General features: G+C 35.2%; 2 protein-coding genes across 2 annotated transcripts; one reads left to right on the plus strand and one right to left on the minus strand.

Annotated features, from left to right (window-relative positions):
• Positions 1-26,932, minus strand: LOC149901291 (uncharacterized). The gene is made up of 3 exons (XM_090111600.1): positions 26,506-26,932; positions 20,020-20,922; positions 1-2,146 (listed from the first exon to the last, which is right to left on the minus strand). The coding sequence occupies exons 2-3, from the start codon at positions 20,904-20,906 to the stop codon at positions 853-855; spliced, it is 2,181 nt and encodes a 726-aa protein (XP_089967726.1). The 5' UTR covers positions 20,907-20,922; positions 26,506-26,932; the 3' UTR covers positions 1-852.
• LOC149901292 (uncharacterized) lies at positions 12,085-14,059 on the plus strand. Its single transcript, XM_090111604.1, has 2 exons — positions 12,085-12,268; positions 13,271-14,059. Exons 1-2 carry the CDS (start codon positions 12,085-12,087, stop codon positions 14,017-14,019), a joined length of 933 nt encoding a protein of 310 aa, XP_089967730.1. The 3' UTR covers positions 14,020-14,059.
• Positions 26,933-27,749: the final 817 nt, after the last annotated feature.

The following is a 27,749-nucleotide window of genomic DNA, read 5'->3' on the forward strand; positions in this document are numbered from 1 at the left end:
TTACAATTTATTAAATAAAATAGAAAAGTATATGTACGTAACATTATTTTAATTATAGTAAGAACATTAAAATGAGCAAAACGAGCTAAGTAAGTACACTTCTTTTAAATGCAATAAAGACGGTGTGGTTAAACATAAACAATCATTAAATTTTAATCTTTGATTAGAGATAAATTCAGTACTTAATTACTATCCATGTAAACCAGGCTATCGTAAATTATTAATGGCTCGCTCTACCCATAATAACGACATGAAGATAGCCTTTATCTTAACAAATACCTAATATGTACCTAATGTAACAAATTCCGTTATTTACTAAACAAATGACAATATTCCAAAACTTTATACAGTTCAACCTTATTTTCTCTAATCAAAGTTCTTAATAAGTTGTAATACTTATACGATCTTCACATTTATAACAGTACATTACGTATAATAAAATCATCACGAAATTAAAACTACATACACTAACATTGCCATCTTATCAATACTTAAAAACTAAATAATAAATAACACAATCATCAATTTACCAGTCGCAACTTAATTTTATTATAATCTAAACATACATACAAGATATAACATTGATACTTCGGAACTCAAACATTAAAATATCGTTAAATATGGCCTAAACTTCTCTTTAACTAACTATAAAATTTGGACGTAAACAAAACACTGCACAAACAAACCATATGAGATCTTTACGAAAACCCAATCCACATTTCAAATACATACAACATGTAGGTACTGCTTATAATTTTACAAAGTAACCTGAACTAATAATACTTTCCATTATCATTAAGCATATATTGCAAATTTATATTAACCTACTACTAAAAATACCTAAACGCATCATCAACGTCTCATGATGTCCTCTATGCTGAAACCTTTTTTGGGTCCACTCGACTGGCTAGTCCCAGACTTTGAATTAGCTGGCGGTTGAATTCCAACTATATTTTTAATCCCACTAACAATGGAGCTTGAATTAATATCATCATTTCCTTTAGCATTTTGCGAACCATCTTTGCAACTTGATACGCTCGTCGAAGTACTCGGTGCAGTGTCTTTTGGAGCTGTTTGTTTGACTATAAGATCTTGAGCACATGTCTGTTGAGGTCCTAAAACAGGGTGTGGTATAGGACCGTAAGCCACTTGAGGGTGTGGCGGGGGCAAAGGTAGCCCGAATTTATGGTACGCCGGTATACTTAAGATAGGTGGCGGCATGCCGACTGCAACATCATTACTGCCCATCGGTGGGCGTGGCATCGATAAATTAGTTGGCTCTGGAGATCTACTACGATAAACAGGAGCACAAGTTCTCATATTTTCTCCTATGTCTGGCGGATGACTTCTCTTTCTAAATGAACTAAGGAACATCCCTGAAGGCCCAGGATCTATAGGCGGGCTGGTTAGTTGGTTGATTTTCGAAGGATCAGGAGGCTGTATTTGATGTAAATCTCGCCGAATCTGTAATTGCGGGTGCCTTACTTGTGGCTCCGGTATCTCACTGTATCGCATTTCCTTTTCCATTATTTCTTCTGATGTATATCTGCGCTTTTCATACATTTCTGCTGACGGCATGCGATGTTTATCTGGATGCTGTGGTCTCATAGTGTACGGGCTGGCTCGGTCTCTCGGTTCATTATGGTGACAGTGAGTTCTTTCAACGCTGTGCGGAGGCGGCGAAGCTCGCCTAGGTCGCTCTTCACTTTGTTCTCTTCCAATACTTTCAACGGAAGATGAACGCGCTCGTCTAACCGGGGAATGTTCTGGGGACGATAGTTCTGGATCTTCATCATCAAACCCTGGTTCTATAGGGGAACCGGGTCTGCCAATATCCTCTTCTCCAACATCAAGAACATCTCCAGGAGGAACATCACCAACTGCATGTGTTAAAGCATGACGCCGTAAATCACAATTTCTTCTAAACACTTTGCCACACGAGTTGCATTCATAAGGCTTATGATCAGTATGTGTGAGAAGATGTGTTTTAAGGTTTGATCGTTGATTGAAGCTACGGCTGCAAACTGGGCATTTGTGAGGCGATTCTTCCATATGCAGGATCTTGTGCACGGCGAGAGTCCTTGACTGGCAGAAGCCTTTTCCACATTCCGTACATTTAAACGGTTTCTCCTTCGAATGTATGTATCTGCAAAAAAAACGAAAACACTATTTAATGAATGTTATTATTGCAATAGTCATATTATCATAACTAGTGTTTATCGCGGTTTTAATAATTGAAGCAATAAAACTTCACGAGTTAATTAAAAGGCTGGTGATGGGCGGAGCATAAGTCGAGCTCGATATATCTTTTTAATGGCGAATAATAATAAAGTTTAGTATTTTTAGCAACGATAATTTGCTTAAATACTATTGAAAAATATATTTACTTGTATTGAAATACAGAGTAAGTAATGCAATTCAAATGTAAGCAAACAGTGATACAAGTTTTAGTTCAAACTTTTAATTCGCACAGATTTACTAAAGTTATTCAAGACGGGTACACGAAATAGATATGCCAATGTTCTAGGAACCATTATGTAGCGTTATGTATTAGCTTCAGTGACCACTATTCTGCGCAAGCGCACCTTGAACGTGATCCGAGTAATTTGAGACTCAAGGCGACTCGGACGATGTATTGCCAACGTTTAATGAACCACTATTCTAAGACCCTTCTAAAGCTATCTCTGCTTTTAATTAACTCTTGGAAGACGTTGCACGAGAGGCCATTTTTAATTGGTCGCGTTTCCAAGTGCCAGTTCGGCCGAATCGAATTACGTTAAAAGCATTTTGTGGCCAATCGGTTCGATTAATATAAAAGCACCGGTGTATCGGCTAGCTGATTAAAATAAATTTCATGTTCTCGCAGAATATAAACGATAGCCTTTCGAGTTTCGATTAATATTATAATTGATTTTTTACTTGCGATTTATTTACATTGTTGAAGTTGAAGAAGATTTATGGGGAGCTTGTTTAAATGGAATGTGCTGTCCGTAGGTACCTCCTATTATTTAAAAGGAATTAGTACGTATTTTTATTATGATATTTCTGTATAATTTAAATGATTTTTTTTCATAAATTTAGTTAATATCCTGATAGTAATAAAGCACATTAGCAACATTAAGAATATAACGTTAACCAGTTAAACATAACCACGATACAAAAATAAAAATCCTTTACAGATCTCGGAATCTAAAATGTTGCAAATAAAATGTAAAAAATACAAGTTTTGTTACTTAGCGAAGGCTGCAATATCGGAACCATTTAGTTTTATGTCCTTGGCGACATCACACTCTTTATTGTGTTAATGCGACCTTAATTATCAAAATTATATTTGAAAATTTTGAGAATGTAATAAAATAAATATAAGGGCCCGGGTTTTAATGGTAATGAGTCTTAGCATTCTTGGTCGTCGAGGAATGCACCGTGTAAATAATATATCATTACTATGGAAGATAAATAAAAAGGGCATAATGATCTCGTACATCTCAAGTTACTGGTTTGTGCTGCATCAAGATTTCGTTTTTGATGCCTTGTCACTTTGATGGCGGTGAGAAACTCGTATATCTAATTCCTTGAAAGATATGTTAGTTATTTTAATTTATCATGTGTTTGGACAGTTTTAATATTTTGAATTAGTTAGGTACATTTTTGATGTTGTTTTTATACTATTTTTTTCGTTTTTTTTATTCACATATTTTATCATACAGTGGTACCTATTTCTATGATCTAGAATAAAATGACAGATCTAGAGCATTACTTTTAAAATTCACCGTCTGACAAATTTAAAATTGAACCATTACGAAAACGTATTAAAATTTCGCTCTTCCCAATTTGTCTCATTGAACAAAGACCAAAGTAATGGAATTAAAAAGCAATATACACCGATAGCAAGAATCACGCAAATATGAATGTTCATATCGACCGGTTTGTACCTAGAAACCGGAGGTTCCGATCTCAACGGTTAAGTCTCACGGTCGAGGATATTAATATGGAGATTAACGTTAAAATTTAGTATTGCTGTTCGGTTCCCAACACGTAATAACTTCAGATAAAACCTTGGGAATCTTTCTCGTAATAACATTTAATTTCGTGTTACAGAGAATTAAAAATATACAGTTGGAGAGTCGAACTTTTTGTATTTAGATTCTATTTTGTTTACAGCTTTGTTGTTGATTTGCTTTTTGAGGCTAAAATTATAAGCTCTGTATTTCAAAGGAACACTTTACATTGTAGAACTAAAGCATGTGATAAAGATCTATACAGCAGTATATAGAAACACAATACAGGCAATTTCTCTTGCCGCCAGAACACCTGTAGACATAAAATCCAGTTTCCAATTACTTATTAATCGAAGTTAGACGAAACGATCCAATTAAATAAAAACCCGACACAGAGTCGAAACAACTTCCAATAAATTAGAAATATCTAATGAACGCGATATCTTAATTCCGAAATGAATTGAGAAGTCTAAGCGACTACGTGGGATGACGGATACTACTGGTCAAACAACTTTACAACTTCAAAGCGACCGCTAGCTTTATATTAACAAGGCAATTACCGGGTTACTTTGAAAACTAGACAATAATTCTCACAACGCAAACATAACATCCCGTGCGTCGCAATATCAAACAAACCAGAAAGAATAATTAACATATGCGTATATTACATTAGCGGACGGAATATAAATAATGCACATAATTAATGTATAAACAAATCTCTGCGTCCGACTTATCGCGCCAGTTCGATCAATTTTGACGTTATAAAATATAAGTAACGTCTGTCTCTTAATATTATACACCGTGATAAGGATCGCAATGGACAGTCGTTCAGAATCCCATCAAGGCACGGCGCGGGGATTAAAAAAAGTCGAAATTACAGACGACTCGGACCTCGCGCTAATGGCTTACATTAAAAATATTTTCCATTACCGCTTGGTTAATGTTCTTGCGGTGGAAAAAATGGATTTCTCTTTATATTTACTGCTGTTTTTAAGGTTAGTAGAAGGAAATGGTACGCATACATTTGTGAAAAGAAGGTAGTGCAATTATATCTATCACTGAATAGATAACTTTAGCTTAGATTGTGATATGTCATGTGTTAGAAGAATCATAACCAATGTTATTAAACATTATATAACTTATTAATGATCAAAATATCAGGGTAATGACTTAGCTTACTGTAAAACGGACATCGTACAGATAAAATTCAGCTGTTCCATATATGGATAAAGGTTTAGGTCAGTCAACTGATCTAAAAAATGTTCAAACTCATTGAGAAACGTGGCGTTTACTCGCGAAAACAGGTTCTGACCGTCCCCGTTTCGGGTTACAAATTTTACAAACTTAAGAAACGGCAAACACTAAACAGTATTAAAATATTGCATAAAACAGCAATCCTAACTATTATTATAAATGCGAAAGTAACTCTGTCTATCTATGTCTACTTCACGCTTTAACCACGGAACCGATTTAGATCAGCACCAAATTTCATATAATATATCCGGAAAACACTAAGCTTAAACTTCTTCCATTACTTAATTCATTAAACTTGTAGAGTGCGGTAAAAAACTTTCAACTACATATATTATTTTATGAAGCGTTTTAACAAATTTTACTCAGGCTCGATGTAAAAAAGATTTTTTTATCACACCATTCTTATTGCTTGCACGATCCGGGTCAGTTTTTTCTACATTCAATCGTGAGGCTGTGATTGCCTATCGATGTCTGATTGCTATAGAACCATGAAATATTAGGCTTGTCAACCACAACATCATAGAAGTAATAGTGTGAATATCGCATTTATTTATCTCGAATAAAACGCATTTTATTATGTTCTTATTTACACAATAAATAATATTGACTAAACAATAAATTTTCATTCAATTAAACAACGGAAAGATTTCCCTAGATAAGCAATATTTATTTTCCTGACTGACTGTATTTCAAGGTTTGTAGAATGGCTTTTAAAACCTTCGATGAGATTCAACGCATATATAAATATTTGGATATTTCTGTACGAAAGTCACGTACCAGTATTTATTTGGTTTGATGACGATATTCATTAATGGATTCTTCAAAATATTACGTACTAATTCTCAATACTAAATGTTCTATCTGTTCATTTCTAAATTTGTATTTATCAACTATTATTTAATCAAAATGATCACCTCGAATTTTTAATAGAGCATCTATTTAATGTAATAACTCAGGTCCCGGAATCACAGACACAATAGAAAATCTATTGTGTAGTGGACCGATCGGGCCGTTCAGGGCTCAATAGGTTAAAAATAAGCTATAATAGGTAGAATCATTAACACTTTATCATGTGAAAGAACATAGGCAGTAATTGATTATAGTACATCTCTGAAAAAGCTCTATGAAGCAGCTGTTTCATGTATTTTACATTAAAAGTAAAGAGAGCAGGTCCGACGCGCAGCGGAATGCCGTGGGGTCACTGTCCGATCCCTCCCCGCACTCATCTCAACATCTAAGCCTCCTATCTCATAGATTGATGCTGCCAAAGCTCTGCTTATCGACTTCCATATTAAAGTAATTAGTTATTTATATTTCCAACCATTCGCAATTCCTTAATCAAAAGTCGTAAATAATAAATTATTTATTCAAATCCGAACACTTCAATTAGTTTAATTCTCGAACGATGTCAAAAATATATTAAAAATGGAAATCGAATTCCTTTGTCGGAATCAATGTTCGGTGTTAACCCAAATACATAATATGACTCGATGCGGCTTGCGATAACGCAACGACGTCCATTAAATAGATAATATAATATAAAATCGAGTTGAAGACAAAAAGTCACCTTAATTATGCAAATCGTAAACTTAATTAGATACCCGTATTTGAAAACACGCTAATACAAAACAGTAGCGACAAGTCATACATAAATTTATAAGAAACGCTTACAAGTGGTTTCGTAGGTAAATCAAAAGAGATTAAAGTGACTCTGAATTAACATAATCCGGCGATTTGTATAATGAAGTGACTGAATCTGTTATTCAAAATCATCCGAATTTTAGAAAATGATGCAATATTCAAGTACCGCAAAAATTCTTTTGCATAAATTACACAAAATGCTGTTTAATTATTATTTTATTCTCAAGTGCTTCGAGGTTTTTTACTTGATTTTTTGTGAGTTTTACTTTAAATATTTCTGTCTGTACTCTGTCCATAATAACACTAGAATTAAACGTTAGATATGCATATACGTTTTTTATTGCAATCGAAATAAAGCTTCTGAACACGTGTATCAGAAAAGGCAAAAAACCTTTAACATATTTCTTACCATTGTTTTCAGTATTAAAACAAAGTTTTGTCTAGAATTAGAACCAGTTAAATGTGAATACTTTGTATTTCTATTAATTTGAATTACATTAATTACTAACCTATCATTTCTTTGGTATTGTTATAATATTGCTAGGCATAAAAATCTCCAGCCAAATGCACTTCTAAAACCTTTAAACCTACAGTTTAGAAGCTGAATATGTAAATATCCAATGTCAGACGGATGTATTAGCGTACATAAAAGCTCTTAACCAATAGTTGGTTGTTTCTACCCACGCCATTTTATCTGTACAGTGTACATGTACTAGCCGATTTGTCGCTGCTACCAAAGCTCGTTCGACTTTCAGCTCATTAACATTAGAATGACGGCTCGTCAATGGAAGATTTTGTCGACCTTTGAGTGGGAAAAATAGAAAAGTATTGCATGTAAATGTAGCTTATTTTTTCCTTTTTATGTACGTGTTTGTTAGTTGTATGAGGATTGTGATAACTCTATAATTATTCATGTAAAATTTCCTAATACTATTTTGAACATGTGCTAAATGATTATAAAACTGTTTGACAATAAGGAAGAAATCTACGAGATTAACTCTCCTATTAACGAATTAACCTATCTTATCTCTTACTATTAACAAGCACAGTTTATCCAGTCTTTAATAGAATTCTTTCTAGTAATCCTTTACGGACTTTATCTATCCGGTTATTTATTGCTAATTTAATTAGCATTGAAATCGACTCGAAAGATATAATATTTGAAAAATTTATGTCCCTACTCTATCGGGACTCGGGTGTAATAAATAATACTGTTTATGCAACCCGCGTCGCCTCTTAACTTTGTAATGTCTATATATGCCGAGGCAGTAGCCAACCATTTACAAGTATATGACATATGCAAATGAGCCAGTGTTCGCATGAATATTTTTCGCAACACTGTATTAGTGCGCTCATAGCGCTATTTTTTGCACTTTCAGCGGAATGAGATGTCAAAAAGCGGTCTTTTTTGTAATGGTAATAGCACTCGTTTTTAGTTTATATAACCCGCTCGCTCGTGGAATAACGTTTTGCGCTTTACGATCGTTCCGTCTACAAATGCGCGTTTTATAATTTTTTATATGCGAGATGCTTAACAGCTTTTAGTGCGAGTTATAATTTTGTAGATGGTAATTTGATACGGCGAAAACGTAATAGAAATATTAATTTATACGAAGCGGCTCGGCCATGGCAACAACAAGCTTGTACGTTGAGACTTTTATGTATGTTGTAAAAGATATATAGTTAAAGAATTTCCAAGAACATCACATTAAAACATGGTTTATTAAATAGTAAAAGATTAAGGTTGTATTGTTCGTTAAGTATAACGTAATAGAGCATAAAACTCGAAAGAGCGTCGTCATTACTCTCCATTTTGAGTTCGTCAACAAACCTTAATCGAAAAATGATAAAGTCCCAAAGTCGCATAGTTCCACGGTGCATCATTTATTTTCTGTTGTTATACTAAAGAAATTTAGTATTCGTCGCGCGGCTTATAAAAAGTCGAATCCCCAAAGTCGGACAGGTACGTGGACAAAAAATAAATGGAATATACTAATGGAGCGCGCCAGAGGCCGTGCGAGCGTGGAGGTATGTAGCTGGCTTGAGATTGTCGCGCCTTTACTTGGGAATTACGTTATTTAGCACCTTTCCAATAAGTTTTAATTAATAAATACTTTGTTACTAAGACAAGTTATCAAGTTAGAATAGTCAATGAAGAAGCCAATAAGAATATGAAAGCTTTCGTGAAATATATTTCCACAAGTTTACAAATGCACCACTGACTCTACCTATCATGACTGAATGTAACCGTTCAGTATTTTCAGTTGAAACATTCACAATCTTAGCCAATTATAAATCAACTCTACTCCCAGAAGCTAAGGTCTTAATTCCTTTAAGTGTAACAAAACGATGATGCGGCAAATATTCGTGGTGTGTTGGTAAAGCTCTACATACTGTGGCGCGAAAGCCGGTTCTGCGGCGGTCGGCGTCCAAGTGACTTAATGGGAGCGACGGCTCGCCGCTGCCGCTTCACACTCAATTTCACCTCTGACTGACGCAAACATTCATTGTACTTACTTGACTCACACTGCCATCAGGTGCGTTACTTCATGAAACCGAAATCTCATTTATATTTAACGTCCATTTGCCGCTTCTCTCGCATTCGAGTTTAATTGTTTCCGCATATGTGTGATTGTAAAAACTGTTCTAAAAAACAGTGGCGCCTCTCGATCTAACAAAAAGTCGATAGTTGATACTCGATTCGATCGCGCTCCACCGATTCCGAAACACAATCTAATTTTTCAATCTGCTCGCTTTTGTGAAATTCGATAGCGCAACGCTTATGCTAGCTATAATAACATTTTGTTTCTTTTAACCATACAAACAGCTCTAAGATTTTAATTTTGTGATACGCTCGACTCCCCCGGCGAGACCTTGTTCTAACTTTCAAAACGGCTTAGGAGTTTTGTTCTAGAATATTTTCGAGTCTAGATCTATTCCCACGTTGACCGTAAATAAATTTATTGTCTCCTTCCATAAACTCATTACACGCGATAAGATAAAACGGCCGAAACGTACGAACACGCCTCGTTTTATACCAAAAACACCGCAGCGTACGTGACTTAAAAAGACAACGAAATGAGTTGTTAGCTAAAGTAGCCTTTGAATTCGTTAGGTAAAACTAGTTCTTATCAGATGTACTAGTGTGTCGGTTGATTCATGACGGTGTCCGCTGGCAATTATATTGAAGTCACTTGATACCATTAATCAAGTTGTATTGATAGGTTCAAGTATGTATGGAACCAATTAGACTTGGAATCCTTCGTCCAATTTTATGCCTCGATCGGGCGTCTTATGATTTATTGCCCGGCTGCAATTAGGCCAACGGGGTATATGTAGGAGTGTTAATTTCGGTTTTATAATAAATCCAGTTTTAGAGCCAGCCATGTGATTGGATGTAATCATTCTATCGGATCGTTTATTATTTATTACTTATTTCAAATATACGGTGCGGTTTTCTATCGATACATGTTTTGTGATAAATTAGTTTTTATGTTTTATGAGTATAGTATTCCTAGCATTGAAATTAAACTACAAACACAGACATAGATGTCTGTGTCTACAAAGTAATTTTATGTAGGTACACATAAAGAAATACAAATAAATATCCCAAGATGCGAGAGAAGATGTATAAACTTTATACTTTAATATATTATGGTTTATGCCAACTAAAAAAAAACTAGAAAAACAAGCAACCAAAAATTACGTTAATACATTATTCTCAGAATTTCACTCAAAAACATTATAATTTAAATAAAAAAGCCCAGCTTATCGCGGCCATTTGAAGCTAAAATATGAGTATAATATTACGATGGCGCAGTAAAATGAATAATTAACGTGATCTGGTCCCAAAGCTCAAAAATGCTATTGGTAAAGTTTTATATCTATTCTATCAAAGTTACAATCTCCCATAATATCGGCTTGTACGTGCTTAAAACAGATTAAAGGCTCTTCTCTGGCAGCGGTAATAAATAACGCGATTATTTCTTTTCAAAACTGGCTTTGGTCTAACTGAGATGATGTTTTTTGTGAGATTTCAACCGAACTATGGGAATTAAGTCTTAAGAATATGGATACCGTTTAAAGTTTTTCAATATGTTAAGCTGTAATGATGGTCCCTTATGAAGGTACATAAATGTGTATTTTAAATTATGTTTATAATTATTATAAACCAAAGTATGATGTTAAATGACAGGTTTAATAACCTGTATACCTATAGTTATTTTAAAAATATAGTAAATTTGATATGTACTAAATATAAATGCATATTTCATGTCTTCATTACTCACAATATAGTGAGAAAAAACTTACAAGTATCTGTAAAAGGAGCAAGCTATCAAGGACAACCGGTTAAAGGCGTATGGCGTTTAAACTCTTTAAACTGTGGTTTAAACCATGAACGCCATCAGTACGGGAGATAAAATCGACACTCATGTTAAATTTTACCGCATTCCCTCGCATCCACAATTCCCTACAATCTTCGAATTATCTCCATCTAACTAAATAACGCAGCGATCTGATTAAATTTAAAATATCACTTATCCTCACTGACATATTATGTAATTAAGAAAATTGCTTTTTCCTTTGTAAAAGTAATTTCTTTAAAAAAAATTATATCTCAGAATAAACGTAGTTCGTAGACTCTACGAAGTACGAACTAAATTTATTAATAGATATAAATAGATATAAATTTTGAAAAGCCTCTACGACGTAGAGGCTTTTCAATTCTAACTGTAGCTCTAACAAATCACTATTTCATAAATCCCAAACAAATTTAATGCTAATTGGTTTTCTATTAAAAATTAGTCATGTTAATCCGCATTAGGAAAAAGCAGTTATTCCACAGAATATAAATACGATTTAAGAATTTTACCTGTCTGTGTGTTTGTGAGCTGTATGATATATTCAATAGTGTGAGTGTCCGTGAAACATAAGAGCGAGGCCACATTAGTACGTTGCGTTGCGCTGCGACGTCGCAGCGTTGACGCTGCGTCATTTTTCATATATTTTTTATGATATGCCACATATGCGTTGCGTCGTCGCATGCGACGTTTCAACGGATCGACGGACAAGCGACGAAGCGGGGGGAGAGTGATGCGCTGCGCTGTCGGAGCTCCGGTGTAATAACGGATAGTGTTTCGCTGCTAGAGGAGCAAGCTAGACGTGCGCAACGATATTTTTTATCTTTATCATGAGTGTGAACGATATCGATATAGATTTTCTCATATCCCTGGTGCAAGAAAGACCGATCATATGGGATAAAGGACATGAACATTTCAGTGATAAATTCCGGAAAGCAAACGAATGGGCAGCTGTTTGTAAAAATTTATTTGAAAATTACGACGAATTTGAGGATGCTAAAAAGAACAAAATTGGTAAGTTATCATATGTCATAATTACTTAGTTATATAATTTGGTACTTATGTTAATTTAAATCTTCTTCAACTGCCATGGTAAAGCGCCTGCGGGACTCATAAAGTAATTAGCAAATTGGTCTCTGATAAAATTTTGAGCTAATGATTCTCCGATGATGTGGGGTCGCAATTGTGGGAACTTACTTATTGTTATCTTGTCTTGTTGCCGTAAACCATCGTGTTCTGTGACAAAATTGTGTAAAACACAACAAGCTTTCACAATATCAATAGTTAAATCATATGCTGTATCGATTGGCCTGTGTAAAATACGCCATTTATTTGCCATGATCCCAAATGCACATTCCACGTATCTACGGGCTCTGCTAAGGCGATAATTATAAATTCTTTGTTTCACATTGAGATTTTGGCCGCCATATGGACGCATAACATGCTTACTTAAACTAAAAGCTTCATCACCGACGAGTACATATGGGATTGGCGGCTCATTACCATGATCATTTACGAGTGGTTGAGCATCGGGCAATGGTAGTTCATTTCTCATTAAAACTTCGTACAGTTTCGAATTTCTAAAAATGGTAGAATCACTTTCTTTTCCATATGCGCCCATGTCGACAAAAACAAACTTATAATTGGAATCTACAACCGCCAGCAAAACAATTGAAAAATAATGTTTATAATTATAAAACAGAGAGCCGCTATTCGCTGGTTTTGTTAAACGTATATGTTTCCCATCAATTGCCCCGAAGCAATGGGGAAAGTTAGCTTTGCGATCAAAATCTAATGCAATATTTTTTAGTTTTTCTTCTGTGATTTCTTCTATGTACTGTGGTCGAAGATATTTCCAGATAGCTTGACAAACGGACGAAATAATAATAGAAATTGTTGACCTTCCACGTTTAAATTTGAAATGCAAGTCCCTCATCGAATTTCCACTGCCCAAATACCTGCAATACAAACAAAGGGTATTATTACCTACCTACATATTTTTTTCTCTCTTTGCAGGTAACGAAGTTGTAAAAAAATGGAGAAGCGTGAAGGACAACTTTTTACGATACGTAAAAAAAATAAAGGATAACAGTTCATCAGGATCAGAGGCAAAACAAATGAAAAAATATCATTATTACAATCAATTGCTGTTTTTGCTGAAAGTTGCTCAAAATAAAACTGACAGTAGCCTTGATAAAGGAGTGGAACGAAACGAAAACACAACATCATCTCCACGTGCGACAAAACAAATGTCATCGTTACCTCCAGGTCCTTCTCGCTACGTACCTGCTAATCGCAAGAGATCAAACCAAGCAATAGATGATGTCGAGGCGCAAATGTTAGAGGCGTTGCAGGAAAAAGAAAATCGCCATCTATCATTTTTTAAAGGTATTCTGCCTTCTTTAAACGACTTTACGGAATTACAAACGTTGACATTTCAAAGCAAAGTTATAAATATCATTACCGAAATGCGGTTCGGGGAACAGACTCAATCAACAACATGGCAGCTACGCGGATATCATACGGGACAACAATATCAATCGACAACAATGCAGTCACGTGGATATCAAACTGGACTACAGGCCCAGTCACCATCGCCATCGGAGTATCAGACAGGACTACAGACCCAGTCCCCATCGCCATCGGGGTATCAAACGGCTGAATTCGAAACTACTTATTTATCAAACACTTCAGTTAGTAACTTTACTGATGATAGTCAAGAAGAAGAATATAACTTTGCTGTAATCTCTAATACTGATCCTTAAATAAAACTGTATTAAAACACAATAAATGAATAACTGATTATTATGTTGTTTCTTTTACTTACCTCAATGTGATACCAATCATTTCAATTGGTTCTATTGGATTCCTGAAATTGGTATACTGCTTCTTTAAATGTGGTTCTAAGGTTATCACCAAATAATTAAAGCTGGCCACACTCATTCTAAAAAATGCGAAAAATTTATCTTCATCTAACAACAACTCTCTATATTCCTGCATAAAAAACTGACCATCACTATTTCTTAATGCAATCACGGGAGATATCCAGAATCTTTTTTGGTTTCTACGTTTGTTTCGGCGGTGGCGTAATAAAAGCAACAAAAGAACACGTTTGTATCGATCCATTGCGAGGGCTGAACTGAGACGCTTCGTCGCCCTTCTGCGTTGCGACGACATGCGTCGACGCAACTCTGGTGTGGCATACAATGCGTTGATCCGTTGCGATGACGCGACGCACCGCAACGCAACGTACTAATGTGGCCTCGCTCTAAGACGACATTTATGATAAATGGACAGACGTGGCTTGGGATACCTTTCTTCTACGTTCATAAATAACAATGGCATAGCGTTGGAATACTTTTAAACTTGTTTTTGGGGTTACGTCAAGGAATTGTTTGGAAGTTGACAAATAATCACTGGCTAGCAGGTCAGGTAGAGCAAGCTGCATTACTGAATGACACATGATTAGTGGAAAGTTTATCTTTTTCATTTCTCTTCTCATCATAAAATACACATTTCAAAACCTAAGTTGTCCTATAGCTATGAATCCAATATAAATCCGTAGACGAGGTCCAATAATTACAATATTCATATATAAATACCGTGAGATGTTATGTCAATACAAATATGTTGGCGAGCGGTGTGGGCTTTTTGAGGCCGGAGTGGTCCAGCATCCATCGTTTTGTTTGCTCAACCGACCGGTCGCTGTTTACCGTGAGCCTGCTTGACACTACTCAGAAATTATTTAAACGAAAATCTTCAACCCGAGTACACAAGCGACTTGAATGTACGTCCGTACACAAATTATTAGAATAGCTTGGTAGTTTATCTTAGTAAGTGGCTTTTTGTATGTGGATAGATTTAATTCTGACATTTCCTATAACGCAAAATAGCATGTCATTAGTTAAAAAAATCATTCTAAATTAACGTTTAGAACTTAGTGTGGAAATAATCATACAGCTGCTTGCATAAAGGTTTTTATTTAATCACTGGCTATAATAACGTACCTACGCGAACGTTATTCATTATTATGGAGAATTTAACTCTAAATGTACTTTATCAGAGGTGTAATTCTAGAACCTAGTAAGGTAATATTGCTCAAGACAAACTTTTGACCACAAACCACGGTCGTGCCAGCATCATATCGCTACTACAAGCCTAATGGCTTTTAAAAACTGGATTAAGTAGCAGAGAAATGCTAAATCGGAGATAAGCATACGTCTTGTCAACCCACGCAGGCTTATGTAACATTTTGCATATTAAACCTTACGCTTCATGAGATAAAGTATGATTTTAAGAGTTACGATCTCAGGTACCTACTTTCAATCGTTTAATACACAATTGTATGTTTTTTGTACATGTATGTAGCGCTTAAAATACTTTGTAATTAAAAGGAAATGTACAGTATTAGCGGTAAATGATCAATAACCTTTGAAAGTTTAAATTGATTATAATATATTAAAGTAATTTGATTGTACAAAGCCTTATATAAAATAAGTATAAAATGCACCACTGCGAACACCTTCCGTTTTAACGAGTGCACTTTGATTAATGGGCCCGATGTTATCTAGGGAATTTTAATTGAAAGTTTATTTTATCTATTAAACTTTATTATTATTTCATTGCACTTTAATGTATAAATATTTGCATCAGTAATGACGCGTATTAACTCGTCATAATTATCTAGAATCTAGATAGATATTATTAAAAACAGAAATGCTCTTTTTATTCTTGTTTAAATGATCCGATCGTTTGAAATTGAATTTTTTACTACAAAAATGATTAGCAGACAGATTAACGTATCTGAATAAATTTAAGATATATCCGAATCAATATCACGCGAGAACATAATTTGACTGCTTCAGATTCTAACAAAAAATCGATTTGCAAGCACACGCAATCGTCTCACTTATATTTAAATAATGTATCTCTTCAACCTTATTGATACATATAAAATTACAGGTCTCGCTCAAATGTTAAGTGCCGAACTTAAACAATTATGAAGCTATAACATACGTCGCGAAAACAAATTCGACCACTGAAGATCTTTCTCCGCGATATCGGAAAGCCAAAGGCAATTTATTGACTTAATATATATTTCTTAACATGTAGCGATTTTTATTCGAAGCCGCAGGTGTGGTTAATGAATAAAAAGGCTTATAGATAGGTATAACTCAGTTGCGCAAGCCAGTACACGGTCCGAAAGAACTTTCAAAAGCTATAGATACTGTGAAATCAACGAACGCTCGTGCGGCGTTTCTTGTTAATTATTCCTCAGCTTCGGTCACGATTATTTCAAATGCAGGCTCATCTCAACACGAGATACGTGTATGAGAAATTTTCTAATCAACGAACGCTTGCATTAATTTTGAACCAAACATTCGGCAGACGCGAATTTTCGAGACTGATATCAAAACATTTTCACCGATCGCGTGACACTCCCTTTCGCCCGCGGGTAACATTTCTGAAATCGTTTTGACTGTTTTGAATATCAGAAATTCTTGCAATCGATTTAGGTATCAGCAAGGAAATAAGGCGAGTTATTATTGGAATGGGACCGAGATGATAATTTCTAAAGATATCCGTAGGCGAAACTGTTGTTCTCGCGACCGAGTCCACCTGCCCGCTTTGATTTATTATGGATTCAGTATTAATTTGATATCCCTTTTTGCTCCAGCCCCTTAAGCGATCGGAACGAGAAGGTACGACCAGTCCCCATTATACGTGCTCTCAGACGAATCATAATTGCATAATATGAGACCACGATAATATATACGATGCGATTATAAGCTCTATTTACACATCGACGATAGCATCTTGTAATTTTTGCGAAAAATTTATTCGTTAAACGGCAAATTACTTAACAATTTTGTGCTGATTTCGTTTTAAAATCAGCAATTCGATCAGTAAATGCATTATGTAATGTAAATGTTAAATATGTATATTATGTGTCAGGTGAAGCTTACTGTTTTCTCTTGGCCCTAGTAAAAACAATTTGATATATCAAAAAGATACAAACGTAAAAGTAAATGGTGGGAACTCCTATGTCGTATTACCGATGGAATTTGTTAACCTTTGATGAGTATTCAGAGGTGTTTATTTTATCAAACGTAATGTTATCTTAATTTAGAAAAGTGTAAACGTTGTATAGATAACGTCGTCAAAATTAACTTGGAAAGTGTTATAGGACAAATCTTGAAACAGTTTGAATAATTTGTCTCTACCTTTTAGAAAGTAAGTGCTACAAATAAAGAGAACAACTTATACGAAGTGAACGATTTATTTCAATGAAGCTATAGCTAAGAGTCATGAACATAAAGATTATTCTGAGAATCGCAAAATTGGCGCGAATTGCATGTCCTTGAAAGGTCAAGACGTCATCACGTAGTTTTTCTCCGAGTTATTAATTACGAGCCGAGAGTAATACCTGATATTATACTCCAGGCATTTTGATTATAAAGGCAATCGGACCATAATGTCTTATACGATAAAAACAATGCACAATCATATTTGGGTGACGTGGTGTCATACATTAATACCTCAACATAAAAATACGGGTTAACTTTAAATTCAAAGTAATTTTTCAGCAACACTTTTGAAGGATATATGTTAAAATTTCATACAACTGTTTGCAGTTACGAAGTTATGTTCCAAATTTATAAAAAGTCAAATAGTTAATGGTCTATTGAACTGCAACAAAAGAGCTCTAGCAGTATAAAAAAACGAAATAGTTCAGTAATAACACAATCGAATAAAGTAGCGTTAGCAAAACAGGCGCGGCTAAAACATTTGTTATTATAATACAATTTTAATACCGCATACAATTCGTAATAATTGAATACTTTTAAAATAATAAAGCTATTCTTCTTATAAGTTAAATTCTATAGACGAAAAAACTATTTTGTAAATAATTATACATAATTGAAAAAGGCTTTGAACAATCTACTTATTATTCTTTCAAATTGTAAGCATAATGATCGTTGAAGACATACTTTACAGTATAAATTGAGGAAATAATCTTTTTTTTCTGACCGTACCAACTTCCATTACCGTCTCAGACTCCAATAGAAACGGATGAATCATCATTTTTAAACTAATTACGACGGAGTAAAAAACGCGTAACCTAATGCGAGACGAAGCCTCGAATGGGTATTAAGATTCATCAAAAATCACTAAGTCCGTGATTCCTCTACGCTTGATTTCGTTTTTATATTTTGATTGGAAACCAGAAATGGTTTATTGAATGGCAATTTAATTTTAATCTCGGATTACCTTGACAACTAAAACGGTTGCTTGGATTAGATTTTTTTTGTGTATGCGCTTTGTGAATATGAAAACTAATCTAGCGTTCTGAAGATCTTTGTATGTGATGGCAAAAGCAATGCGTAATTTTAAAATCAATTATAAGCTCTATTGATTACTTTTATTTGAATTGAAGTTTTGCACAAGGTTTACAATATTTTTGTCTGTGACAGTCTATGAAAAATATCTCTTATTGAAAAATGTAAAACACTCGAAATGAACTTTTTAGTGTTAACTGACTTTACAGTACGTATTTAAGAATAAAGAGAGTTTGACATAATCATTCGTAACATTCAAAGTTATCTATATATATAAAACTCAAAGGTGACTGATATAAGTGATCTATCAACGCACAGCCCAAACCACTGGACGTATCGGGCTGAAATTTGGCATGCAGGTAGATGTTAGGACGTAGGCATCCGATAAGAAAGGATTTCCCGAAATTCTTGCGGGAACGGGGAAAAACGGGGATGCACGTACAAAGTCGTGGGCGGAAGCTAGTTACGTATAAAGGTAGATTTTATTGAGATATTAAAAACCTCAAATCACTAAAGCCGATGACCAAATGAAAGACGTAATATTTTTTATTTAAATATGTATATCAAAGGATTAGATTTATACTAAAATAAGAATTTTAATACATAGCTTTATTATGGAACTATACAATATATTTGACGTATACAAGTAATAAAACATGCTATTAATTATTATTTTAAATACTAAAGAACCGCCTGGCTTTTTATAGAAACAATAAATCTATATTTTATTGACGGCTCGATTTACGTTGTGGGAACTTTTTTAAATTGATTAATTAAATTTTTTAAGGAGATCTTCTGTTATACTGAATAAACGAGTTTAATTTCTCATCAAAAGTATAGCTTTAGTTATTATGTTAAGGTATGTATCTGTCTGCGTATATCCAACAAAATGTATGGTACGGAAAAGCACATTACGTGAAAAAAATCTTGCATATAACACCAGTCTAATTTATTTTTTTCAACCATAACGTGAACCATGAAAGCATAGCACTAACACCGTGTAGTTGCTTAAAATATTCTATCAAGATAAGATTCCTAGAAGCATACTACGATTTAAAAGTTTTATAAATGAACAATTTCCTAGTATCGCGGCGGATGCGGCCACACTCGGGTTAACATCTGCAACTTGAGTTACACCGGCTGCCTGTTGCGTGCATATAAATTGGTTGTTTACTTACTAGGATCAGTGTTGTAGAAAATTAATATATTGTGTACTAATAGATACCAGCCTTATAATTAACCTTTATAAAATAAATTGCAAAAGCAGTAGCAGAATATTAAAGACGGAAAAAGCTACGGTTGGTACCTACAGGAATAGCTTTTATTATTGAGTATGTTTTTGCAGTAATACATGTACATTGTACAAGTATTGTTGCATTAATGTAGTGTCGACTCAGTTGAATAAAACAAATTTGTAACACTAACCTGTGGTCCCGTAGATGATCTTGTCGTCTGAAAGCTTTTCCACAAATATCACAGGAGTAAGGTCTCTCATCTGTGTGCGTCCTCTCGTGGATCAGTAAATTGTATGACTTTGTAAATTGTCGATTACAGAATTTACATATAAATTGCTTCTTGGGCCTAGACGCTCTGCCAGGCGCTCGCAATAATCGTCTGTCGAGGTGTGGATGCATTTGATGAGGACCAGCTCCCGGTGGAAATAATCCTGCCCCAGGAAAATTGAAACTATTCGCTGCTGTAGGTGACGGCCCCGGAGCACCAAGAAAAGCTCCCGGAGGGCCATAAATAGGAGGCTGCGATGATCCATCCGAAATCATTCCTTCAATTGATGATGTCCTGTGGTGAGGTAAAAGCATCGCAGCCGCTGCCTCTCTAAGAGCCACTTCTTTTCTCTTTTCAACCATCATAGCCATCAAGTCGAATGAATTTCTCTTATTGAATGTTCCAGAAGCTCTATCCGGTGAACCTTTAGAAGGTTCAGGTCTTTCTCTATCCAGCATACGTTCCCGTTCGATAATTTCTGAAGGGATTAATGCTGGATGCATTTCATTAGGGTACATAACGGGATGCATTGCTCTAGTTGGTACAACAGGAACAAAAGCAGATGATTCTCTATGCGTAGATGTTAGGAGAGCACCCGTGGTCATCTGTCTATGGTATGGTAGTGGTGGTGAGTCAAAGTTTGCAGGGTTTCTGCCATTTGACGAGGGTCTCTGCGCCGCCCTTTCAGCTGAGCTCGCGAGGAACTGATCATGTCTGGAGCGCAATGGAGCATTGACAGGACTATCGGGTACTGGGCGAGGTGTTGACGCCCTTGTTACTACAGTTGCGTTTCCACTAGTATCCGACATAACGTCTTCAAGTCATCTGAAATAAAAACAAGCTCAGATTAATTTTAAGATAACTTCAAAATGTTGATGAATGGCGTTATATTATTACACTAAAACTAAAAATGTACATTGCATTTAGATATGTAAATCGTATTTAAATTTCAATCTTAATAGCATGCATAAAGGGCAGTAAAGTTTTGTTTAGACTACACATTCATAATACTCCCAAAATTTAGATGTCGATGTTAAGTCATGAATAATAAGATTGTCTATAAAACCGTGGTTATTTAGCCGACTGGTCGCGACAACCCACAGCTACACTTGATTCTTATCTTTACGGCTCTCACTCGCTCCTCGGCTAGCGATATGAGTTTAGTTCGCTAACTCGACACTTACAGGTGCTGAACATTTAGATTTATGGATCGAGACACATGTTTAATTAAGTAGCTTATTGTCTTGGCTATTACCATGGAACCGTATCATTTCTCACGCGATCCACCTACGCTTTTTCACAACTGGGCTTCACTTTTCGCGGATGGATAGCAATTTCTATTGTCAAATAGAGTTTAGTGTTTCGAAAGTTTTATTGGCTCTTCTTCCTTTCTAGTTAATGAAAGATTTTCCAATTAATGAGGCACAAATATAACTGTTAGATATTTGGAGATTTTGAGAAGTATTTTAACAAACATTTAAGCTTTAATAACATTAAATGTACTTGTATATAACAAGAAAACTATCTTCGCTAAAAATAACATTAATGTTTCCTCTTTACACTTTTATTTTTGCATTACCGTCTTCTAACAAATCCATAAACGTATTTCATTGTTTTGCTTTATTTACAAACTTTATAATTATGTTAATGGATTCTGTATCTCATGAATCATTCAACAGTTTATACAGAATAGTATCGTTTCTTAGCTTCTGGTGATATCGGGAAATGTTAATGACGACCGGATTTCGGCTCCGAAAGACATATACCTACGTCCATATTTGATACGTCGCTATCGATAGCTTATACGAGATATTTCTTAAACTTATTTCGATAATAAATAACGAACATAAAATATTGCCCTGTCGTTTATTAATTGCTTATTCTCTAAATATTTTTAATATATAATTTAAATGGATTGGGTGATTTGCATGAAAATTCTTGATATTTTATATTTGGAAATTATGGCCTTATATTAGGTAATTTAAGAAGCTGTGACAAGTGTTAGACCGTTTTGTTTGTTCAACAGTAATAACCACTGAAAAGATTGCTATTCTGAGATTTACGATTTGTCCGACTGTTCCCAACTGAAAGGAACATCATGGCTCGTGACAATAAAACATCTTCACCGTATTTACTGCCTTGCGCTTAATAAACGATGTTGTCTTTAGCTTTCCGGTGTACATTTCTTCTATGCATATTATTCTAAAGATAGTCTTATAAAATTAATGTGTTGTTATTTCAAAAGTTAATTAAAAACAGCGAATTATTTATTAATATCCCTTGAAGCCAAATGCGAATGATCACTTAATATCATTTAAGGTCAGTAAACATCGCACGGCGGACACTCAGGGTACGGTATCACAATGCGTTTAAAAATAAAACAAGCCCAAAGATAAGTTACAGCAAGTAAATAAAGATTAATCTTAGAATCAATTTATTCAAGCGAGATGGAAAAGGCGAGCGTACCGGGGCTACATTTCACTGCATGTTGTCCGTTCTACCGTAAAAGCCTTCTGATTCACCGTCTCCCTCACTCCCATAGCATTGATATCTGCCTCTCATTCACACTTAGGCAACGGCTGATCGAGTTTCTACCATCTTACTTGCTCTAAAGCTGTAAAACTACTTTTATCTCTCTTTTGGTCCGGGGATCTTAAGATATGAAAATGTATGCAAGAGCAAGTAGTGAGTAATAGTTTTTTAAATGTAATGATAGACGTCAACATTTTTTAGGGTGCACTCACACACATCAGTCACCGTCAAGTCACCGATGACTGATCGGTGACGGTTTGTGTACGTATCCACAAACACCAGTCACCGTCATGTTGTCCGTCAGTCACGTCGCCGGTTTGACTGAATCATTGAACACATACATCAGGTTAGTCAGTGATTAGACGTGTGTCACGCTAGAGAACATGTAGCAATTATTGACGGTAGCACGACGCTGACTGAACTGAGACGTGACGGCACCGGGTGAGTGGGGATAAAAGTATGATACATGTATGGAAAGATTATTTGACGTGCCTGACCGGTGACGTCACTGATAGATTTCGTGCCGGCGACTGTCGTGTGGGAACAGAGTCATACTAGAACTATTGATACATATTTTTTTTTAATCCTGTCCGGTGACGTGCCGTGACGGTGACTGATGTGTGTGAGTGCACCCTTAGAGACATAAAATTGGATATGTTATTATACATGTTTATAATCAACGACATCGATAGAGAAACAATATTAGACAACGTTTAGGTTGATTACGGAAAATCAAAAAATTATTCGTGAAAAAAAAAAACATATAGGTAATAACGGTGCGTAGGTACAGTCTACGGATTTGTTACAAAAATAGCTAAAATGTGACAAACATTAAAAAGTTTTACAATATTAGTACAACGACGTCATCTACGTTATTCTACCTCTAATCTTTATTGACATACAAGTTGTATTTTTAATGAGCAAAGATATAGTGTACACGATAGAGCTAATTATAAATTGAAATTGTCCTATTAAATCGTATGAAAATGTATGGATCGAGATCTGCCTCTACACACTTATAGTCTATCTGCGAATTCACACTGAATATTTCATTTCACTCTGGATTTTATGCAGGTTGACTATTATTTACATATTAAAGGTATCATACATTATGTAACCGTGAGAATCATAAACATATTACTTACTAATCTTGATTTGTTTACTGCTAAAAATCTTTAAAGTTCAGGTATGGTAAGGATAATAAATATTACGGAGTCAGGTGGTAGGTATATAAGCAAAATCAGATTATCTGGGTTCCTCAATTCGGTACAAGCTTTAAATCAACGGTTTTCGGAACCCGTCCCCGCTCCAGTTCGTTAATTTGTTTTTAATGGGTAACTTGGGGTTGTTGACTTGTGATTTTAAATATTTCTACACTTGTAATAAATAAGATAACTCATCAGCAACATCGTTTTGATTTTACTTTTTAATTGTATTCGTTTTCTTAATTAAAATATCGTATAAATGATGACATTTAAGATTTTATATTCTTTTCGTGACAAAATATATATTATGTACTAGCGGTCCGCCCCGGCTTCGCCCGTGGTACATATTTACGTTTTCTCTACGTAAAAACCATCTTCGTACTTCAAGGAATATAATAAAAAAAGAATTATCGAAATCGGTTCAGCCGTTCTCGAGTTATGCGCTTACCAACACATTTTGCGATTCATTTTTATATATAAGAAGATAAGGGTGTAAATTACTATTTTTATGAAAATGAAGTGCGTTTTAATGTTATGAACCATGTGCAGTGAAACTCACGTAATTACACCATCCTCCTTGCGTAGACTAAAACTTGTATATTTTCATGTTCAGTACACGTCTGAACCTACAGTATGCCACGATAGAAGAACTGATATTGTTTATTTAAGAAGGTCTTAAGACGTTCACTTTATATGAAATATAATCAATTTTACAAGTGTCTAACATGACAGGATACTACTGCGTACATAGTGGAATTGCATTTCGCTACTTATGATATCTAACATTATCATGCATAGTGCAATTAACCTATTAAAGTGGCGGCATTGATGAAAGAAAATTTAGGAAGTCCCTTTCCTCTTTTATTAATAACTGGCCTGATTATTAATTTGTTATCTTGATATTTGATTATCACTTATCAAAATCAAACAATCTTGATGTACAAATACCGAATTGGTATATGGGATACAATTAGGTTTAATGGTATTTTACGTGGAATTCTTTTTTGGTGCCGCAAGGTTGCTGTTGTAATGATAAGCAATAACGAAGCATATGTCAGATTAGATTACATTATCAGTTAATGTACAGATTAACTACCATTTGCTGGTACTGAGCACGTTTCTACTGTGTTGTATGAGCAGACACCTCTATGTAGAGGCAAACAATCCTATTCAAACATGGGACAAGGTTTATTTACTTTCTTTTGTGCACTTCAAAAGTTGAGAAATGAAGGTTTCTTCAAATGCACTTACAGCAATATGTAATGGAATAATCTTAATCAAATACGGATTATATTAGAGATAATAAGTTACGTATTATTTGAAGCAATGAAAACGACTACAAAAGCTGAACCAAACTCATGTGTTATTGATTTGTAGAGCTGATAAACGTACAGCTTTCTAATTTCAAAAAAACTATTCTTTACAAAAAGCATGCTACTGGGCTTAAAGGGCAGATGTGCTAGTCAATCGGTGTTAAGGCAATTTGTGATAGCATTGCATAGTAAAATCACCTGCATATTTTATTGCAGCATAAAAGTCAGCTGCGTAAGCGGTTGCCCATTAAATTGTTTAATCGTATCGAATGACAGCTATGATACAAGTTATTATTATTAACATCTGGTATTTATAGTTTTATTGCGAATATTTATAATTAATACATGAGATGGGTCGATTTTTACTATCCAAATGTAGAGCCATGAGGCATTCTATCCTATCAAGGTACATAATGAATTATATATATATATATATATACTTTTATTTTCCCTATGAGTAAAAGTGTAGATTAAGGAGCAAACTTAAATGAGCTATTACAACTCTACAATTAAATGAAATAGTAAGGAAGTACATTTAAAAACTAATGAATCAACTCTATTGGCTCTACATTAGAGTTTTTACAAACATTACTGTAATTCGTTAGCGTGAACATATTTACAAGCTGTAGTTACATATACAAATGACACAATGTCTCCTTGGACACCTTGTCAATGACGGTAGTTGTACAAAACAAAACGCAGGCGGTCGATAACCGCAAACTCGAAACTTGCCGGTGTCCATTACACGTTAACGAGAAGCCTTGCTTTATACCGCGTGCAAGCCTTTGCATACAAAAATAAACTTACATAAAACATTGGCTCTTTGAATAGCTTTTATAAAACGATGAAACCAAGTGAATACATATTTAATAAGGCATTTAACATGCATGTAGACATAAGCGCATGCGCGCTCTACAATTTTTTTCATATTCAACGAATCTCTATGCATATTTTATATCTAAAAACAATAATAGAAACTTAACTGTAAATAGTTTTAGCATTTCAGAAACTGTTTTAAATGTTAATCTGTTAAGCTCTTAAATAATAGAGATTAGCACCTCATAATTTTCCACAAGACAATGAGGCTACTGATAATTGTAATTACTGTAACACAGTGGCACGAGGCATAACAAAAAGAACAATAGCATTTAACCGCAGACCGTTATAAAAGGTATCGTTTTCTTGGGTGGTATTTTTATAATAAAATAATAAACATGCATGGCGCAGTCACGAACTAGTAGGATGTGAACATATGACTATGAAAATAAAACAGGTAGCGACGTAAAGCGCACCCTGCCTACCCAATTTATTCCACATCCGTTGTATTAAATTACGTATTATATAAAAAAAGGACTCACAAGTCGACGGGTCGTCCGATCGATCACTAGACACTTCTACCCTCAGAAGTCAGGTAGTCGTCCACAAAGTTTACAAACCGAGGGTCCGCGTGGAACAAAGGTTCATTGCAATTTTTTGTCACATTACACAGTCTAACCACAGTGACTCCAACAGGTGAATAGGAGATTAGTGGATGTGCACACAACAATAGACGCACTGTACAGGCCATAAAACAGTTAATAGACACTGGCGAAGAGTTATTACCGACACGAGATGTTTTAATCATCGATACACTATCATCACATCACTGTTCGAGTTTTTGCACTGTAATCCGCTCATATAGTTATGTGTGTTGCACTCATTTTGTGGTTGTAGAGTCAGGCGAAGCGAATGCGTGTGCGCAGGCGCGCGGCGGTGAGGCGTAGAGTGCGCGTACTACTGTGCCCACGTCGTTGGAGGCAGTAGCGCTCCCGTAGCGGCCCCGCACGCCGCGCCCCGCGCCCGCCCGACGCAGCCTTAAGGCTGGTTCACACTTTGATTAGTGCGAGTGCAGGTGATTAGTGCGAGTGCAGGTGTGTAGTGCGAGTAGTGTCCAATTCAACTGCGAGTGCAGGTGATTAGTGCGAGTGCAGGACAATGGTGAAATTCGCGACGCTACACACTACGCTAAACACTAAACACTAAACACTCCTGTCCAGACGTGTTTAGGCAGGCACACTGCGAGTGAGGGGAAGGGAGGGCGCGCGGGACGTGGCTACTCGCAGTCCACTCGCAAAAAAATAGAATACGCTTCTATTCACTTTACTACACAGCCTACTAAACACTCGCACTAAACAGTCGCTGTCCACACGTAGTACTACTCATCACCTGCACTCGCACTAATCAAAGTGTGAACCAGCCATTACTTTTTACTTCGAAGGCAATAAAAAGGGAAGGATATCGTTGTTTTGTTTATTTTACGTGTTAGTAGCTTATAAGTCGTGTAAATTAACGCCACCCTCGAATGTTTGGTTCCACGTGGATTTTGTTCCCACTCGCTAATAATTGAAAAAATATGTATTCTTTACCTTTCAAATTACCAAGAGTCTAGGTTCCGATAAACTCCAAACATGAATGAGGGATTCAAATAAAACGAATTGTGTATTTTTCATAATTTATTACAACGAAATCTATTTTTACAATCACATAAATTTCAAAAATTGTCCACATTAACGTAACATTCAATAATTTTCCAACGCCACGTGTAACCGTTTCCATTTTCTTT

This window comes from Colias eurytheme, chromosome 17 (assembly GCF_061535395.1).
Source record: "Colias eurytheme isolate Ceu_HAF_F1 chromosome 17, ilColEury1 Martin Lab GWU primary, whole genome shotgun sequence".
NCBI classification, from domain to species: Eukaryota; Metazoa; Arthropoda; class Insecta; order Lepidoptera; family Pieridae; genus Colias; species Colias eurytheme.

Excerpts from the sequence above, each read along its gene's own strand:
- LOC149901292 (XM_090111604.1), top strand. The coding sequence starts at position 12,085 with ATGAGTGTGAACGATATCGATATAGATTTTCTCATATCCCTGGTGCAA. Across the intron at positions 12,269-13,270 it reads TGCTAAAAAGAACAAAATTG|GTAACGAAGTTGTAAAAAAA; the intron begins GTAAGTTATCAT and ends CTCTCTTTGCAG.
- LOC149901291 (XM_090111600.1), bottom strand. The coding sequence starts at position 20,906 with ATGTCGGATACTAGTGGAAACGCAACTGTAGTAACAAGGGCGTCAACA. Across the intron at positions 2,147-20,019 it reads GATCATCTACGGGACCACAG|ATACATACATTCGAAGGAGA; the intron begins GTTAGTGTTACA and ends TTTTTTTTGCAG.